The sequence below is a fragment of the Bombina bombina genome, chromosome 5, assembly GCF_027579735.1.
Source record: "Bombina bombina isolate aBomBom1 chromosome 5, aBomBom1.pri, whole genome shotgun sequence".
In the NCBI taxonomy this organism is placed as follows: Eukaryota; Metazoa; Chordata; class Amphibia; order Anura; family Bombinatoridae; genus Bombina; species Bombina bombina.
The window spans coordinates 1,001,451,098-1,001,472,032 of record NC_069503.1 but is presented as its reverse complement, the minus strand read 5'-3'; the positions used below and the strand labels follow the sequence as shown (position 1 = coordinate 1,001,472,032).

Genomic DNA, 20,935 nt, shown 5'->3' with positions numbered 1-20,935 from the left:
CGCGCCATAACACTAAGTGCAGTTCGCTCCCGCTCTGTCTGACAGCAGGAGCGAGCTGCACTGTGTATAATGGCGCGGTCGGGCTGGGCTGTGACTATACAGCTGGCCCGATGCGCTGTGTGAAAAAAACAGACCCGCTCAGAAGAGCACAGAGAGCGGGTCTGTAAAGCAACCGTTGTTTTAAAAAATTCTAAGGGAATATTATGTTTTATAAAGTTTGCGCTAATATAATGTTATATAATTCTGCACTATGTGCAGGATTATATAACATTATTTTTGAGGTTTACTGTCCCTTTAAAGGTGATATCAGATCTCATTATGTTATCACTTTGTGTACACACACTTGCTTCCTTATCTTTTATTTGGCTGGAACACCAAAGCTAAATACATAAAAAGAACAATGGACAATTATCATTTTATTACTTAACTATCCTGCATCCCACTGAGAGTGTAACTTCTTCTGCTGGCTGTGGTTCCTTAGGCTTGTCAATAGCATATACTCCAGTATCAAAACTTTCAGTATAGGTGGCCATATCACAGGCTAAATCAGCTATTTCAAATGCTAAAATAGGAGTAAAAAAGCTACTTGTAACCAATTAAATACACTCTAGTAGGTAAAAAGGATTATTGCAAATAATTTAATTTAAAGGGGATAAAATTTTGGGGTGAATTGTCCCATTAATGATAGCAATTAGAAAAACACTACACAATGCAGACTGCAAGGTTTGGTTCCCTTATTAACTGTTTCACTGCTGGGCTGCTCACAAATCTGGCCTTAGAGGGAACACTGGCTGGGTGGTAAGCTTCCTTGAACAAAATGTTTTTAGGGAGCCTTTAAAGAAAGAAAGATTACAGGAAAGTCGGAAAGCCCTAGGAAGTGCGTTCTTTGGTGTTGTATAAGAGAAGTCATGCAGTCTAGCATGGGAGGAGGTGGTGATAGAAGATGCAAGAAGCTGGTCATTGTTGGATCTTAGGAGGCGGGCTGGAGTATATTTGTTGATTAATGAGGACATGTAGTGGGGTCTGCATTGGTAAGGGCTTTGTAGGTCACGGTGAGAAGTTTGAATTTAATTCTGCACTTGGCCAAGTGCAATCCATAATGCTTGATCTAGAATTACATATATACTTTGAAAGGAAAGTTCTAAGTGATAGCGGCACACTCTATTTCTCTTATATTGCAACTTGTAAGGTCTGCACTGGCACGGAATTAGAAATACCACTTTTTCTTTTTAAAACTAAATAACTATTATTGCTTGCTATTGTGCTTTCTAATTAAACTTAAAATTCTATAGAAATAAATTAAGGTTGGATTAAGGCTTAAAAGGACAACCTACTCCAAAATGTTTACTGTTTAAAAAGATAGATAATCCCTTTATTACCTATTCCCCAGTTTTACATAACCAACACTGTTATATTAATATACTTTTTACATCTGTGATTACCTTGCATCTAAGCCTCTGCAGAATTTTAGCCAATCAGTGCTGATTCATGAATAATTCCATGGAGGTGAGCACAGTATTATCTATATGGCACACATGATCTAGCAGTGTCTTGCTGTGAAAAGCTTTAAAAATGCAGGCGATAAGAGGCCGGCCTGTAGTAGTTTAGAAACGGGCTGAAATTTAGAGGTTTAAAGGGACAGTCTAGTAAAAAAAAAATAACTTTCATGATTCAGATAGGGCATGCAATTTTAAACAACTTTCCAATTTACTTTTATCATCAAATTTGCTTTGTTCTCTTGGTATTCTTTGTTGAAAGCTAAACCTAGGTAAGCTCATATGCTCATTTATAAGCCTGTGAAGGCCGCCTGTTATCTGAGTGCATTTTGACAGTTTTTCTACAGCTAGACAGCGCTAGTTCATGTGTGCCATATAGATAACATTGTGCTCACTCCCGTGGAGTTACCTATGAATTAGCACTGATTGGCTAAAATATACTTGTTTGACAGCAAGCATTCAGCATTCTTATTTACCCTTTTTTCTTTTCTTTAACCTACAATTACCTACCTGAAGATTTGTTGAGAATCAAGCAATGAAGAGCACTGATCTTTAAAGGGATAACCTGGACAAGTATTTTCATGGGCAAAGGCCTCCTTTGGAATTCCTTAAAGTTTACAATTGACTTTGTTCCCAAAGGTGTTCTTTGTTGAAGAGATACCTAGGTAGGAGTCTGGAGCACTAGATGGCAGGAAATAGTGCTGCCATTGAGTGCTCTTGCAAATGGATAATATTCTTGCAAAACTGCTGCTATATAGTGCTCCAGACACAAGCAGTGCTTTTCAACAAAAAATACCTAACGGACAAAGGAAATCTGATAATAGAAGTAAATTAGAAAGTTGTTTAAAATCGCATGCTCTATCTGAATCATGATGTGTACCTTTATAAAACATATGTATGGGGTTACATGAGGTCTGGCTGTTCCTAAGCCTTTCTAACTGAAGTATAGCATTTTCTTTAGTTCAGGAAATGGCATGCTTGTGTAAACCCAGGGCTTTTTTTGTGGGGGTACTCCCCAGTACTGAGTACCCCACCTCTGCCATCTCCTAACAGGCAATAATTGTAATCATCATGTAAATACTGTACTCTAGTTCTCACAAGAGAGTGCTGCAAAATGTATCAAACATTGTAAATAAAGTGTCCCTTTGCTTTTCTCAAAGTTACTGAGCGCAATGTATCAATCAATAATCAATAAATACCGGCACCTTTTCTTTTACAAAAAAAGCACTGTAATGATCACTATGAGGTAAAGACAGCTTATATAGGTTTGGTTTTTCACTCTCTTTATTACTATTTGCTAAATAATTTGTACAAAAATATTTCAAGAACAAACATAAATTATGATTTAGTTGAAAAAAAAAATACATTTAATGTCCATTTTTAAAGCCAATTTCTAGATAGGCAGTTTGTGGGTTAAGACCTATTCTTGATTGTTTTTAATTTATTTTTTTATATTGCATAAGGTGTACGTTTTTTATTTAAAAAAAAAGCAAAAATATAGTTTTAGGGGTAAAAGTTGGTATGTGGAGAGGTTTGACCTTGTGATCCAGGTACTGGCAAATGTGAATTCAGAGTAGAGAAAAATTAAATCATTTTATGTCAAGATTGACACTGATAATAAAACCTATATATAATTTGTGCTGGAATTTCCATAGGAACTAGGACATTTATAATATGTTTCACTTTCAGTGAATTTGTTACATTTTTATATCAGAAATAAATATATTTTTTGTTTTGTTTTAGTTTTGTTCATATATAATGTATCATAAGCAAAATTAAAACTATTAGTGGTAGACAAAAATAAATGTTTTCCTGTGTACATGTAAATTATTATATACTCAGGAATGAAGTCCAAAACAGTAACTAAAAAATATAAAATCTGTCTAGTCTCCTGAGGTAGAAAAACATACTCAACCCCCTACCAATGAAGGGGTTAAAATGTGGTTGAACCAGTGACACATTTTCTTCAGAACAGGTTATTTAAGAAGTGCATAAACTTAAAGGGACACTCAACACCAAAATTGTTATGGTTTAAAAAAGAAAAATGCCATTACTACCCATTCCCCAGCTTTGCACAACCAACATTGTTGTATGAATATACTTTATTACATTTAAACCTCTAAATGTCTGCCTGTTTCTGAGCCACTAGAGACAGCCTCTTATCACATGCTTTTTTTATTTGCTTTTTACAACAGGAGATTGCTAGTTCATTTGGGCCATATAGATAACATTGTGTTCACGAACGTGGGTTCTGAATGACACTGCACTAATTGGCTAAAATGCAAGTCAATAGATAATACATAAAACATCATGGGATCAGGTGGCTGTCTGCAGAGGCTTAGATACAAGGTCATCACAAAGGTAAAAAGTATATTAATATAACCAGGTTGACTGTGCAAAACTGGGGAATGAGTAATAAAGGCATTATCAATCTTTTTTAACAATAACATTTTTAGAGTTGACTGTCCCTATAAATATAAGAGTTTTTGTTCCAAATTACCTGCATTAAACACATTCACAGTTCACAAGCACTGAACATAGCATATAATTGTGCTCATTTTTCACACAGAAGGTTGCTGCATTTTTAATTGTTTAATTTTAATTTGTGTTTGTTTTTCCTCCTGTGCAGTGTTTTGTTCCCACGTTTAATGAGGCTTGATATATTTCTCAATGTATATGCATTGCAAAGTAATCACGGAAACTGCTGAATATTGCTTTCTATAAATATTTATGATAATGGTAAATCTTAAAGTCTGGTATGTAACATGAATGCCAATGGAATACTTTTCCTTTTGATTCTAGATTCTTAAACCAGGCCATGCAACTTTACAATGCCACAGAAGTAGTGCCAATAAACTATGTTTTCTTCACTACAAGTGCCATATTCGCAGGTATGAGAAATACATTAATACATTTATTTTTGGTTATTGCATTTCCTGTTTGTCAATGAAATTTCATAATCAAAAACGCATGTAAAGGGACATCAAACACAATAAATGTCAGAAATATTACAATGCCCTCTTTTAGATGCAAAAAAAAATCTTCATTGTCCTATTTTGTGGACTAATTGTGCAAGATCAAATTTAAAGTTACTGGACTTCTATCTATTTTTTCAAGTAAAAGACAATACTTCTGTAATATTAAACATGCAATTTAAATGTGTTGTGAAAAGGTTCTTATTCCTCTTTACCTTAAGTAGGCAAGTAGTTACTACAGGCATGTGATACAATACATTTTATACATTATATCTGTAGTATATAATTTACAGTAATTGTGCATCCAAAGTGTATATTGACATAATTGTATGCTAAAGCTTTAAAGGCCCAGTAAATATAGTAGATTTGCATAACCAACAAATACATAACCAACAAATACATAACCAACAAATACATAACCAACAAATACATAACCAACAAATACATAACCAACAAATACATAACCAACAATTACATAACCAACAAATACAAGTCAACGCAATAGCACTCAGTCTGAACTTCAAATGGGTAGTAGATTTTTTTTTTCTGACAAATTTAAAAGTTATGTCTATTTCTACTCCTGTAATTACAAATGTGTATGTGTGTGTGCGTATGTATATGTGTGTGTGTGTGTATATATATATATATATATATATATATATATATACATACAATGTGTGTGTATATGTGTGTGTGTGTGTGTCTTCTGAACACAAATCCCCCATAATAAATAAAGCCTGATATCTTATATATTTTTATGATGTAATATGGTATTCTAAATTTAGTGACTCAAAATGTCTAATTTGTTTGGCTACAATGAAGTTAATCTAAAATGTAAATGCTTTAACTGTTTCAGTAAAATATTTTTTGGGGGGCTTTCTGTAAAGATAAATGTAAATAATTATACCTTCTGGGTCGACTTTGTAGGCAAATCAACTTCCATTTATCTGTGCTCTGTTTGTATTTCTTTATGTTAGGGGTGATATTTTATCAAGAATTCCATGAGGCAGCCTTGTTAAACATATTCATGTTTATTTTCGGGTAAGTATTTTATCAAAATATTCTATGTTTATCCTTTTTTATTTTTTATTTAAAGAGGTCAGAATTTATGTGTTGCTTTGCATTTTATTCATTAGAAAATGTATCCCAAATAAAGGAATGAAGCTACTATTCCTAGAATTGTATTTACTGCTTATTTGTTTGGATTATTTTGCTTCTATCTGTAAACCATAAACCATCTGCTTTTAAAGGGGCAGTAAATCCACATTTTTCCATAATTGATGTACATTAAAAAAATATAATTCCCAGTTTACTTCTATTTAATTTTATTCTCTTTGTATCCTTTTTTGAAAAGCATACCTAGGTAGAATGAGGAGCAGCGATGTTATACTGGGAGCTAGCTGCTGATTAGTGGCTGCTTGTTATTAGTTTACCAGATGTGTTCAGCGAGCACACAGCAGTGAATTACTGCTCCTTTAACAAAAGATACCAAGAGAATGAAGCAAATTTGATAATAGAAATATTTTGGAAAATTGTTTAAAATTGTATGATCTATCCGAGTTATGAGAGAACATTTGTACAGCTTGTCTTTCAATATTTTTGGTGGCAGCATCAGGTCATATTAAAGGGATATTAACCCCATTTTTTTTTTCTTTCATGATTCAGATAGAGCATGCAATTTTAAGCAACTTTCAAATTTACTCCTATTAATGTTTCTTTGTTCTCTTGGTATCTTTATTTGTAAAGCAGAAATGTAAATCTTAGGGGCCGGCCCATTTTAGGTTCAGCACCCTGGATAGCGCTTGCATATTGGTGGCTACATTTATATACCAATAAGCAAGCGTAACCCAGGTCCTGAACCAAAACTTGGCCGTCTCCTCCGCTTTACATTCCTGCTTTTTAATTAATGATGGCAAGAGAACGAAGAAGAATTGATAATAGGAGTAATTTAGTAAGTTGCTTAAAATTGCATGTTCTATTTGAATCAGTAAAGAAAATTGTGTTTAGTATCCCTTTAATGTGACAATCCTGGTGTTAAGGTACTTGCTCTTTAAAAGTACATCTGTGAAAAAACTTTATTTAGCATAATACCGCAGTACTTCTCCAAAAGAGTTTAGATTTTTTTTTGTATACTTGGTAGAAATGTGCAATAAAGAATAAATTAAACTTTTGTAAAAAAGCTGTATTTGTTAATTGTTAATATAATTGCCACCTCTTCACTTAATAACAGATAAGTGAATATTGTATATTTATGTATAGTACAGACAGTGGTGGGATTCAGCCTGTTCTCACTAGATTTTAAAGGGACATGAAACCCACATTTTTTCTTTTGTGATTTAGAAAAAACATGCATTTTTAAACAACTTTCTAATTTACATCCATTATCTAAATTGCTTCATTCTCTTAATATACATTGCTGAAAAGCATATCTAGATAGGCTCAGTAGCTGCTGATTGGTTGCTGCACATAGATGCCTCGTATGATTGGCTCACCCATGTGCATTGCTATTTATTCAACAAAGGATATCTAAAGAGTTAAGCAAATTAGATAATAGAAGTAAATTGGAATGTTGTTTAAAATTGTATTCTCTACCTGAATCATGAAAGAAATGTTTTGGGTTTAGTGTCCCTTTAAGAACCTTAAGAACCTGTTCCTAAAATTTAGAAAGTGTAAAGGTCTTGTATTATAGAAAAGTTAGAGAACATGTTGCAAAAATTACTAAATGTTAAAAAAATATTGAAATGTTAAAAAATTGTGTTTGTGTTTGTTGATCGCTCAATCACAGGAGGTTATTTTCTTTCAAAGTGGTCTTGTTAGATACAGTGTATCAGATGTGAGAGCAGTTATCCTCCATATGTCTGCATAGTGAAGTACACTTGCAGTCAAGTACTCGCAGGTGATTTCAGCTTTCCAGTGGATCTGTGGCTCCTTTACTGCTCGCTGTTGTGGCTTCTGTACTGATCACTATTGTAACAGCATCTAGGGAAAGCTCAATAAGCTATGAGGAGAAGCATATGTGTGCTGCATTCAGAAGCACTATGACGAGGTATTAAGCATAGAGTTAATACTCGTTTAGTACAAAGTATAACTTGCACCTGTCCAGCTCCTGTAGCAGATATGCCTGTGGTTGGTTAGTGATCAAAATCTACGCGTTTCAGCCTTTATCAAGATGATCACTAACTGAACTAATGGTTCCTTTATACCATTAATAATGGTGCTGGCTTTCTGATTGATTGGGATCTTCTCCAATCACTGAGTGGTTTCATTTTTGCCTGTTTGTGGTTGGTTGCACATTTCTGGTAATTTTGATTCTTGTCCACTCAGGGGTTTGGTTTCCCTAGAAACTTGATGTGATTGTTGGATTTTTTTGACAAACTGTGAAACCAGTCATAGTGAGAGATTTTCTTCATAGAGCAATATAATCTTAAAGTGCCCTTGTGATGTTTCTGACTGAGTCCATTTGGTAGTTGGAAGTTTGTGAAAATACTAAACATAAATTGCTACAATACATATATTTAAGATATCATTTAAACATAGCTAAATGTGTATGATTTTAATCTACAATTAGAACTATGAAAAAACTGTATATATGGAATATAAAGAATTGAATAAATAAAAATAAGATACAATACATTTGGGAAATGAAAAAATCTAATTTAAACAAAACAGAAATTAGAGTGACTAAAATGAAAATAAATAGAAAAGGATCATACTTTAGGGTGTATCGTGTTGATATATACAGTAAATATCAGGGACTTATATTAAGTGTTATACTAGTGCAAACTAATTTTATAGGGTTTGGGACTTCCCTAGTATTAAAGAAAACATATACAAAATAGAGATACATATGCATTAAATACAGAAAGTATCGATAACAAAGTGTAAAGTTTGGGTGTATAGATATTTAGTGGGAAAAAAAGGTGAATCGTGAAATTTTATAAAATTGTGTATATTGTAATTATTTGTAAAAATAGTGTATATATAATTTAATTAGACTTGTAGTAAAAGGTTTTATTAAAACCTCTGATTCCATATTTCAATATGGGGGTGCTGTGATACCATAAGGTAATATAGTATATTTATGGTATAGGGGATTTATATAATATTCATATATATTTAATTAGTATAGAACATTTAGATCTAATTCATTGTATAGACCCTTATGGTGTAATGTTTTAAAGTTAAAAATAATTTCTGCTTCTTCTTTTAGGAGGATTTTTTCTGTATTCCTCCCTCTAATATTATGTATTTTAAATATTCCCCAGTATTTAAAGCATTGCAAATCACCTTAATGTATTTCTTTGATGAAATGTTGATAAGTATTATTCTATTTCTGTTGGATTCTTTAGATATGCTCTCAAATTCTATTGCAGAGAAGTCTGCTCGTCCGACCAATGAAAATTAGGTTGCAGGAACATTTAATTATATATATCATGTTTTTGTCTCCTTTAGTTTTGGAACTAAATTTACAGGAATGACAGGGGAAAAAGCCCTCTATTTTTTCCCTTTTGAAATTCCTATCTATATGGGTAGGAGTATGGTGTTTGAATTCACTTGATGCTAAATAGTTTTTATTAACTTTTTTTTTTTTTTTTTATCAGTTCACATTTATAGAGATAAGTGTGAACACCTGGGTATAGCATACTGATCAATTAGAGCTATCACACCACCCACACTTTCCCAAAAAGGTTGGGAGGCAGGGGTAAAATTCTAGTAGCCAGTGGCTCCCAGGCTCCTAGGTTTGTCGAGCCCTGCGTTAGACCATTGGAAAACATTAAAAAAAGTTACTCATGGTTGTTGACCTCTTTTGAAGTTTTTGGCCATATTTCAAATTTTACACTATTTATTATAGTGTTGTAAAATAGTTCAATCACATTTTTCTATTGTGAAGCTGTGCATGTTCATATAATTCAAGACTTAACAGAGCCACTTTATTTAGAGAAGATCTATTAATTAAGCGAATATTGTGCAATGAATTTGCCTGGATTGTCTCTCGGGCACTTACAGAATGTATTTTATTCCATTTATGACTGCTTCAATGCTTCACAGGACAGTGAATAAAGTAATTAAACAAAGATAATTGCTTCTGAAAGCGTTATGCTTTGAGAAAGAAAAACCACTTCTATTTATGATGGGTCATAATTTTTAGCTGTAAAAAAATGTAAGTCATTTTTACCAAAAAATAATTTTCAAATGGAATATTTAATGTGTTAATCTTCTTAATAATGAAAATGATATGTGCAAAGTAAAACCACATATGTCAAAATGTCTGAATCACAAAGGAAACCATTAAAAGCAGACAGAAGTGCTGGAAGTATTCAAATGACATTTTATTTTTTATTGCTGGTCATTTCACAGCAGCAATCCATATCCTGGGGCAATAATGAAAAATAAAAAAAAATGTTACTACTTCATCACTTTTCTCTTTGCTTTTCCTCAGTCTTTTAAAGGGACATAATAATTATATACTAAATTGATGCAGTATAACTGTAAAAAGCTGACATGAAACTATCACGTTAACATCTCATATGTAAAAGAAGGAAGATATTTTACCTCAAAAATATCTTTAGCTCACAAGAGTAAGTGCTCAGTTATCAGTGAACAGCTATCCTTTAGCTGCAGGTTAAAAAATAAATATAAGCAAACAATAGCCAATCAGCAGTGTTGAGCTCATGCTTTGCTTTTCTGTGATCTCATGAGATTTCACTGAAATCTCGCAAGATTTCATAATAAACTTCAGACCCAATACTTTATTACTATAAGCTTGTAAGAAGTACATTAAACATTTAAATAATTACTTGTTAGCAGCTGAATATGTTCGCCAAGCTCCGCCCACAGCTTTCTTCTTGTTTAGTTAGCTGCTTTCTTGTATGACAGCTTAGCAGTGCACATTAAACATTTTTCAGTTAGCTATTTCATATTGCACGTGCACAAATCAACGTGTGCAATTAGAAAAACGTATTTGAGTCGATCGTGATTGAAGAAACTAAACATGCCAAAATATACACGCAATAGTTGGATAGAGCTTGGCAGATATTTTCGGCTCCTAACAAACAAATATTATAAAATCTACTTCTTACAAGCTTATAGATGTTGCGACCAGTTGCAGGATGCTTCTTTGGTATGTAACAATAAGTAATCAAAATGATGTATTGGTCTAGACTGTCCCTTTAAACTCAGCAGAATAAGATGACTGTACCTGCACATGCTAGGTGCACGCTCCCTTGCAGGTCCTGGGACTAGCATCCTGATTGGCTGCTTAAAGTTCCTTATCAATTTTGAGGTAAACGATCTTCCTTTTTTTACATAGAAATGTTCAGGTGATATTTTCTAGTCCGCTTTTTACAGATATGCTGCATCACTTTCAAATGGTTCAACATTTGGGTATCATGTTCCTTTAAATATATTTTAAGAAGAGACTATCCCTTGGAAAAGCATGGTTTGCAGGGAATTGGCTTATATGTCAAAAGTAACTGTGTAGTTCCCCATGACATACCAAGGGATGGCCCTCATGCAAATTAGTAAGTTTTTAAAATGTTTCAAGACTAGTGGAATGGGGGGGGGGGTGTAGAGGAGGGCTTACTGGGAAAGAGACTTAAGTTACCGAACACCAGTAAAGGAGGAACATTTTTTAGGGTTTGGGAGAAAATGGCATAACATAAACAGAATGTAGGTATATATACACTATATGACCAAAGGTATGTGGACACCCCATCTAATTCATTAAGGTGCATAAAATTACAGATAGCTATGAAATCTCCATAGACAAACATTGGCTGTACAATGGGTTATATTGAAGAGCTTGACTTTAAACTTGACTGTCATAGGATGCCATCTTTGCCACCAGCCAGTTCATGAAATTTGTGCCCTAGTCAAATGTTAGTGCACTTATTGTGAAATGGAAGCATCTAGGAAAACAAAAGCCCAGCCACAAAATGGTAGATCAAACCAACTCATATAGCAGGTCTGGCAAATGCTAATTTTTGGTGGAGGAGGGATAATGGTCTGGGCTGGGCTTTTCAATAACTAAACCCCAGCCACCATTTGCTTTTTTTAGAGGAGTCAATCTGGGCTTCAGTCCTTAAACAGGGCTAGGCACTGCCATACTGTTGCACAAGTACATTCTTTTGCAGTTGTTATAAGTTAAAACCAATGAGGTAAATATATGTAGCAGGGCTAGCCTTGATAATTCAGTAGCGTTAGCATTTCCAGCTCTGCAAATTAGAAACTCTACAATTTTCAGAGCTTGATTGCATTAAGAAAGGCCAATATAAATAATGAAAAAGCATTTAAAGTTTTTTTATTACATTTCATAAAAAAAATAGCTCAAGGTGTCTACTTTCTCTTCCATATTGATTTAAAGTGATTGTAAATTTTACTTGATGAAATCAAACATACTTGCTCAGAATGTTATAAATATGTAAACCGCATTCATATAAACATAAAAAACAAATGCAATAAACTTTTATTTCATTTTTTACTTATCGTAGTTGTAAGTACTCGACTCCTCCCAACCGTCTTCTTCCTGGTTAGGAGCCCTACATCCGATGCCTCATTTTAATATTTTACTCCCACTCCATGACGTTTGTTGTAAGCTCGTTCACGAGCAGGGCCGACATTTGCGCATGCGATTAAACAATTGCGGAGAAATCGCGCATGCGTATAGCGACCAATACTACAGAAAACAACAGCTCCTCAGCTCTTGGAATGAATGAAATTCAAGAGGTATTGCGCATGCGAGACTCGACGACGAGCATGGAGTATTTTACGTCATCGGGTAGCTCACGCATGCGCATTTAAAGAAAGTGACGTGAGGAACAAAGATCCTGACGCCCCGGGGAAGCAAAAAACAAGCAGACAGAGAAGTGTCAATCAAAAAAGAAAAGTGGGACCAAAAATGCAGGCGGAGGAATCGGCGAAAACAATAGTAATTAAAATGATATATATTGACTTTAGTTTACATCTTGGGAAAATATGATGAATGAGACTAGGGTTTATTTGTGAAATTAAATACTTTGAGGCAGAGATGTTTGTTTGACTTTACATGCACTTTAATATCAGTTTTATACTTTTCTGGCAAAACTGCATTTAACATAAAATACTTTTTATGATGAATCAATTTTTCTTACAGCATTTAATACAATTTACTAATATTGCACATCTTTCCAAGATAATCTGAAATGCATTGGATATAATACAGGTTACTTTAATTTTGCAGGTGTATGTTATCTTTTCTTGGAGTATTCCTAATTGCAAGACACCAAGAAAAGCATGTATGTCAAGATCCCTATATTAACATTGGTGAAATCCCTGGTACGTATAAAGATTGCTAAAGAAAAACAAAAAGGGTAAAAAAAGAGAATTACAAATGCATTGGCTTATTGTATTCACGGTAAACAAATTGGTATTTTGTGATACGTTATCAATCTTAGTTTTAAATACTTTCATTTTTTCATAATTTATTTCCAAACATCATCTTTTGAAAGGGATACCTGAAGAAAATAAGGCCTAGATTTGGAGTTTGGCGGTAAAAGGGCTGTTAACGCTCCGCGGGCTTTTTTCTGGCCGCACCATAAAATTAACTCTGGTATCGAGAGTTCAAACAAATGCTGCGTTAGGCTCCAAAAAAGGAGCGTAGAGCATTTTTACCGCAAATGCAACTCTCGATACCAGCGGTGCTTACGGACGCGGCCAGCCTCAAAAACATGCTCGTGCACGATTCCCCCATAGTAAACAATGGGACTGTTTGAGCTGAAAAAAAACCTAACACCTGCAAAAAAGCAGCGTTCAGCTCCTAACGCAGCCCCATTGTTTCCTATGGGGAAACACTTCCTACGTCTGCACCTAACACTCTAACATGTACCCCGAGTCTAAACACCCCTAGCCTTACACTTATTAACCCCTAATCTGCCGCCCCCGCTATCGCTGACACCTGCATATTTTTTTTAACCCCTAATCTGCCGCTCCGTAAACCGCCGCAACCTACGTTATCCCTATGTACCCCTAATCTGCTGCCCTAACATCGCCGACCCCTATATTATATTTATTAACCCCTAATCTGCCCCCCTCAACGTCGCCGACACCTGCCTACACTTATTAACCCCTAATCTGCCGAGCGGACCTGAGCGCTTCTATAATAAAGTTATTAACCCCTAATCCGCCTCACTAACCCTATCATAAATAGTATTAACCCCTAATCTGCCCTCCCTAACATCGCCGACACCTAACTTCAATTATTAACCTCTAATCTGCAGACTGGAGCTGACCGCTATTCTAATAAATGTATTAACCCCTAAAGCTAAGTCTAACCCTAACACTAACACCCCCCTAAATTAAATATAATTTAAATCTAACAAAATTAATTAACTCTTATTAAATAAATGATTCCTATTTAAAGCTAAATACTTACCTGTAAAATAAATCCTAATATAGCTACAATATAAATTATAATTACATTGTAGCTATTTTAGGATTAATATTTATTTTACAGGCAACTTTGTAATTATTTTAACTAGGTACAATAGCTATTAAATAGTTAAGAACTATTTAATAGCTACCTAGTTAAAATAATAACAAATTTACCTGTAAAATAAATCCTAACCTAAGATATAATTAAACCTAACACTACCCTATCAATAAAATAATTAAATAAACTACCTACAATTACCTACAATTAACCTAACACTACACTATCAATAAATTAATTAAACACAATTGCTACAAATAAATACAATTAAATAAACTAGCTAAAGTACAAAAAATAAAAAAAAACTAAGTTACAAAAAATAAAAAAATATTTACAAACATAAGAAAAATATTACAACAATTTTAAACTAATTACACCTACTCTAAGCCCCCTAATAAAATAACAAAGCCCCCCAAAATAAAAAATTCCCTACCCTATTCTAAATTAAAAAAGTTACAAGCTCTTTTACCTTACCAGCCCTGAACAGGGCCCTTTGCGGGGCATGCCCCAAGAATTTCAGCTCTTTTGCCTGTAAAAGAATAAATACAATACCCCCCCCCAACATTACAACTCACCACCCACATACCCCTAATCTAACCCAAACCCCCCTTAAATAAACCTAACACTAAGCCCCTGAAGATCTTCCTACCTTGTCTTCACCATACCAGGTTCACCGATCCATCCTGGCTCCAACATCTTCATCCAACCCAAGCGGGGGTTGGCGATCCATCATCCGGTGCTGAAGAGGTCCCGAAGAGGCTCCAAAGTCTTCCTCCTATCCGGCAAGAAGAGGACATCCGGACCGGCAAACATCTTCTCCAAGCGGCATCTTCGATCTTCTTCCATCCGGTGCGGAGCGGGTCCATCTTGAAGCAGGCGACGCGGATCCATCCTCTTCTTCCGTTGTCTCCCGACTAATGACGGTTCCTTTAAGGGACGTCATCCAAGATGGCGTCCCTCGAATTCCGATTGGCTGATAGGATTCTATCAGCCAATCGGAATTAAGGTAGGAATTTTCTGATTGGCTGATGGAATCAGCCAATCAGAATCAAGTTCAATCCGATTGGCTGATCCAATCAGCCAATCAGATTGAGCTCGCATTCTATTGGCTGTTCCGATCAGCCAATAGAATGCGAGCTCAATCTGATTGGCTGATTGGATCAGCCAATCGGATTGAACTTGATTCTGATTGGCTGATTCCATCAGCCAATCAGAAAATTCCTACCTTAATTCCGATTGGCTGATAGAATCCTATCAGCCAATCGGAATTCGAGGGACGCCATCTTGGATGACGTCCCTTAAAGGAACCGTCATTAGTCGGGAGACAACGGAAGAAGAGGATGGATCTGCGTCGCCTGCTTCAAGATGGACCCGCTCCGCACCGGATGGAAGAAGATCGAAGATGCCGCTTGGAGAAGATGTTTGCCGGTCCGGATGTCCTCTTCTTGCCGGATAGGAGGAAGACTTTGGAGCCTCTTCGGGACCTCTTCAGCACCGGATGATGGATCGCCAACCCCCGCTTGGGTTGGATGAAGATGTTGGAGCCAGGACGGATCGGTGAACCTGGTATGGTGAAGACAAGGTAGGAAGATCTTCAGGGGCTTAGTGTTAGGTTTATTTAAGGGGGGTTTGGGTTAGATTAGGGGTATGTGGGTGGTGGGTTGTAATGTTGGGGGGGGGTATTGTATTTATTCTTTTACAGGCAAAAGAGCTGAAATTCTTGGGGCATGCCCCGCAAAGGGCCCTGTTCAGGGCTGGTAAGGTAAAAGAGCTTGTAACTTTTTTAATTTAGAATAGGGTAGGGAATTTTTTATTTTGGGGGGCTTTGTTATTTTATTAGGGGGCTTAGAGTAGGTGTAATTAGTTTAAAATTGTTGTAATATTTTTCTTATGTTTGTAAATATTTTTTATTTTTTGTAACTTAGTTCTTTTTTATTTTTTGTACTTTAGCTAGTTTATTTAATTGTATTTTTTTTTAGCAATTGTGTTTAATTAATTTATTGATAGTGTAGTGTTAGGTTAATTGTAGGTAATTGTAGGTAGTTTATTTAATTATTTTATTGATAGGGTAGTGTTAGGTTTAATTATATCTTAGGTTAGGATTTATTTTACAGGTAAATTTGTTATTATTTTAACTAGGTAGCTATTAAATAGTTCTTAACTATTTAATAGCTATTGTACCTAGTTAAAATAAATACCAAGTTGCCTGTAAAATAAATATTAATCCTAAAATAGCTATAATATAATTATAATTTATATTGTAGCTATATTAGGATTTATTTTACAGGTAAGTATTTAGCTTTAAATAGGAATCATTTATTTAATAAGAGTTAATTTATTTCGTTAGATGTAAATTATATTTAAGTTAGGGGGGTGTTAGTGTTAGGGTTAGACTTAGCTTTAGGGGTTAATCAATTTATTAGAATAGCGGTGAGCTCCGGTCGTCAGATTAGGGGTTAATAATTGAAGGTAGGTGTCGGCGATGTTAGGGAGGGCAGATTAGGGGTTAATACTATTTATGATAGGGTTAGTGAGGCGGGTTAGGGGTTAATAACTTTATTATAGTAGCGCTCAGGTCCGCTCGGCAGATTAGGGGTTAATAAGTGTAGGCAGGTGTCGGCGACGTTGAGGGGGGCAGATTAGGGGTTAATAAATATAATATAGGGGTCGGCGGGGTTAGGGGCAGCAGATTAGGGGTACATAAGTATAACGTAGGTGGCGGTCGGCAGATTAGGGGTTAAAAATTTTAATCGAGTGGCGGCGATGTGGGGGGAGCTCGGTTTAGGGGTACATAGGTAGTTTATGGGTGTTAGTGTACTTTAGGGTACAGTAGTTAAGAGCTTTATGAACCGGCGTTAGCCAGAAAGCTCTTAACTCCTGCTATTTTCAGGCGGCTGGAATTTTGTCGTTAGAGCTCTAACGCTCACTTCAGAAACGACTCTAAATACCGGCGTTAGAAAGATCCCATTGAAAAGATAGGATACGCAAATGGCGTAGGGGGATCTGCGGTATGGAAAAGTCGCGGCTGAAAAGTGAGCGTTAGACCCTTTAATCACTGACTCCAAATACCAGCGGGCGGCCAAAACCAGCGTTAGGAGCCTCTAACGCTGGTTTTGACGGCTACCGCCGAACTCCAAATCTAGGCCTAAGATTATAATATCATGCTCCTATCTCTTTTAACTAGACCTGTACACTGGTGAAAATTTTGGTTCGGACAAATTTCTTGTTCTAAAAATTCAAAATACTTTGTATTTCGAATATATCTTGTTTTAAACAAACAAAATACTGACCATTTGTGGAACATTTACAATTGTTTTGGTTAAACAAATGTACATGTTCCACTGCTACAGGTAAAAATGTTCACCTGGAGCGACTAAAATACCTATGCTCGTTGGAGAGCCGCGCTAACCAGCTCCTCCTCTTTATAGACTCCCGGTCGCACTAACAGGAGGCTTAGCGTGGTGGTTCCCAGGGTCTGTATTTAAGAACCTTCTGCTTTAGTGGGAGCTGCCACGCTAAGCATCCTGTTTTAGAGCAGCCAAGGCTCTGTAAAGAAGCGAGCGGGTTAGTGAGGCTCTACAGCTAATTTTTTAAACTGTTTTAACTATTTTTAACTGTTTAAAGAAATCAAATGAATACTGACAAATTCGGCATCGTGCTGCATTCGTCCTTTTTAATTAGATGAATATCCATTATTAGTTAACAAATGTACGTTCATTACGAAACAAATGCGCATGTCTACTTTTAACAGAAGCATCTCTAGGAACTATATATAGTGGCACACAGTCCTTAAGTAGAGGGTCACTTATAATTCACCTGTATGTGCATATAAATACATGGCGAAAAATAGGGACATAAAACCCATTTTTTTTTCTTTCATGAGTTTAGAGCCTACCAATTTTAAATTTTTTTATGTATTTTTATTATTAATTTTGTTTACAAGGTATTCTTTGTTGAAGAGGATACATAAGTTGTAAGTAGCATGCAAGTGTTTGGAACAGCGTATGGCAACAAACACTGCTGCCGTCAAGTGCTCTTGCAAATGTATAACATTGTTAAACGCATTCTTGCAAAACTGCTGCAATATAGTGCTCCAGAGACTTGTATGCTTCTAAACCTACTTCCTTGTTTTCAATAAAGGATACCAATAGAACAAAGTAGTATAAATTCAAATCATGAAAAGAACTGTTTCATTTCCCTTGAATAAATCATAATACAAAAAACATAACAAATTTGCAAATTGAGCCTTTCACAGGTCATAGCAAAAACTAGGAACAAGAATTTCCATCAAGATTTTAAAGGGGTTTGTCCCTAGACTGCTCTGAAATAGCAAAATCATCCAAGTCTTGTCATGCCAACTAAATGATAGTTTTTGAATTATTTTTAAACATTTATGTTTTCGATCTTATGCAGTTTGCAGATCTGCCTGCTTCAAAACTCTAGGAAGCAAACTGCGTGTCTCTTTTGACACTAACATTTTCCTGGCTGATATCTTCTTACCTCAGTATTAAAGGACCTCTCAATGCAGTAGAATTGCATAATTAACAAGTGCATATTAAAAAGACAATGAGTTACCACCTACCCTAACTTTCAAATAAGCAGTAGATTTTTTTTCTGACACATTTATTTTTTTCTCCCATTTTCCTGCCCCCTGTATCATGTGACAGACATCAGCCAATCACAGACTAGTATACGCATACCCTGTGAGCTTGTGCACATGCTTTTTTGTTCCCCAGAAATTGTGAATATAAAAAGACTGTGCAAAATTTGAAAATGGAAGTAAATTGGAAAGTGCCTTAAAACTACATACTCTAAATTTTATTTTGACTTGAGTGTCCCTTTAAGAGTTTAAGTAGATGTGCTGGGCAACAGATAAAAGGCAAAAATAAGAGAAAAATAAAGACATCAGTGGATTGATAGAAGCCCATAAAAACTTGAAACATGTCCTTTTGTTTGTTTTTCTTTTGCCTGTCACTTCTACCTAATGTTGAGGTATCTGATTGGTCACGTAAATACAGGTACGGAAATAGAGCGGTACGCGGTTTGTTTAAAAGGTTATTAAAGTAAGCAGATTACCGCTACCATACTTTTTTGTTTCTGATTTTTTTTTTGAGCCTATACTGTTTATATTTGTGGTTTTGTGTATACTTATAAACCTTTATCACCCTTTTTTGTTATTAACATACGTTATATTTTATTAGATAATAATAGTGTTTTTAAGGTGGGTATGATGTTAAATACCTATTTTTTTCTATTTCCTAAATGTACTTTTTACTTTACATGCTGTTTTTAATCTCAATAGATATCCCGAAATGATCAATTTTAAATGTAAAATATATCAGTAAGTCAAAGTTAAGAAAAGGGTTTTTTTCTTCAGTAAATTAATGCTAGTTTGGAAATTAGGTCAAGTAAGTAAACTACTTTTTATTTGGGATTAAAAGGTTTTCGATCTAATTTTTTTTTTCTTGTCCCTGCAGGGAAAGAAACAGTGGATAAAATACAGCCAAATTTAAGCAGCATTTCCTATGGGACTTTGCCTAATTAGCTACTCACATAGCAGCTAAAGCAAAGAGATGAAAGTGAATCAAACCAGGTCTTCAAGAGGAAGCCTTTATTTATTGCCTGAGATTTTGAACACTGTCACACTTGTATGTCAGATCATTTTATGTTAACTTCTTTTTGTGTTTCATGTTAGAAAACTTGTTAAGTTTTCTCTGGAACCTTTGATGTCTATATTTTTAAAACTTGAATGCTATAGAATCTCAGGAGATTGGACTTGTCCTCTTGCATGAATTATGGATACTAAATAATTGCTACATATTATTTGTACTTTGGAAACAAATGTGTTTTTGTTCCTTGCTTCTCAGGGAAGATGAGAATCTGTAAATATATTTGTCTGTAAATTTCTATGGTAGCAGTGTTTTAAAAGTGTTTAAAATCACTTTATGTATGTTCCAGAGTAATAATGTTATTTCCAGTGTTGTTCCTGTGACTGTTGTCCGTTGTCCCGATTCAAGTAAATGCACAATTCATATAGTGTGCACCTATTTTAACAGAAAGTCAATGAGTAGAAATGAATAGACTCCTGGACTTTTCAGTGGTCAAATGTAATTTATTTGTATCTCTGTAACTCAGGCTAAAAGATGGCTACTCTGTACTGGTATCACTGTGTCAAATATAAAACATTAAAAGGACAGCTAGATATATTTCTATCTAAATAATTGACCATTAAAAATAATAATTATAATTATCCAGAAATTTAAAGAATTGTTATCCATTATTTGTGTTCTAGTTTGTTACCAAGAGGTAAATATGAATAACAGTCGGCTAGATTACGAGTTGTGCGTTAGGGTAAAAAAGCAGTGTTAAGAGGTCCTAACGCTGCTTTTTAATGCCCGCTGGTAAATATATGTAATAATACATATGTAAATATCGCAAATCCACTTACGTAAATTGCGTATCCTCTTTTTTTCAATGGGACTTGCATAGCGCCGGTATTACGAGTCTGCCAAAAAGTGAGCGGTAGACCCCTTCCTGTCAAGACTGGTATCGCATTTTAAAGTCAGTAGTTACAACGCCGTAGCATAAAACTCTTAACTAAAGTGCTAAAAAGTACACTAACACCCATAAACTACCTATTAACACCTAAACCGAGGCCCTCCCGCATCGCAAACACTAAAAGAAAATTTTTAACCCCTAATCTGCCGAACCGGACATCGCTGCCACTATAATAAACATATTAACCCCTAAACCGCCGCACTCCTGCCTCGCAAACATTAGTTAAATATTATTAACCCCTAATCTGCCATCCCTAACATTGCCAACACCTACCTACATTTATTAAACCCTAATCTGCTGCCCCAACGTCGCCGCCACTATACTAAATGTTTTAACCCCTAAGTCTAACCCTAACACCCCCTAACTTAAATATAATTAAAATAAATCTAAATTAATATTCCTATCATTAACTAAATAATTCCTATTTAAAACGAAATACT

At 35.0% G+C, this 20,935-nt stretch overlaps 1 protein-coding gene across 1 annotated transcript in view; it reads left to right on the top strand.

Annotated features, from left to right (window-relative positions):
- NIPAL2 (NIPA like domain containing 2) overlaps positions 1-20,195 on the top strand; it is a 164,331-nt gene extending 144,136 nt beyond the window's left edge. Inside the window, exons 8-11 of the mRNA XM_053715239.1 lie at positions 4,299-4,387; positions 5,449-5,512; positions 12,690-12,784; positions 19,415-20,195. Coding sequence (XP_053571214.1) covers positions 4,299-4,387; positions 5,449-5,512; positions 12,690-12,784; positions 19,415-19,482 — 316 coding nt within the window. The 3' untranslated portion in view covers positions 19,483-20,195. The remainder of the gene's footprint in view (positions 1-4,298; positions 4,388-5,448; positions 5,513-12,689; positions 12,785-19,414) is intronic.
- The last annotated feature ends 740 nt before the right edge of the window (positions 20,196-20,935 follow it).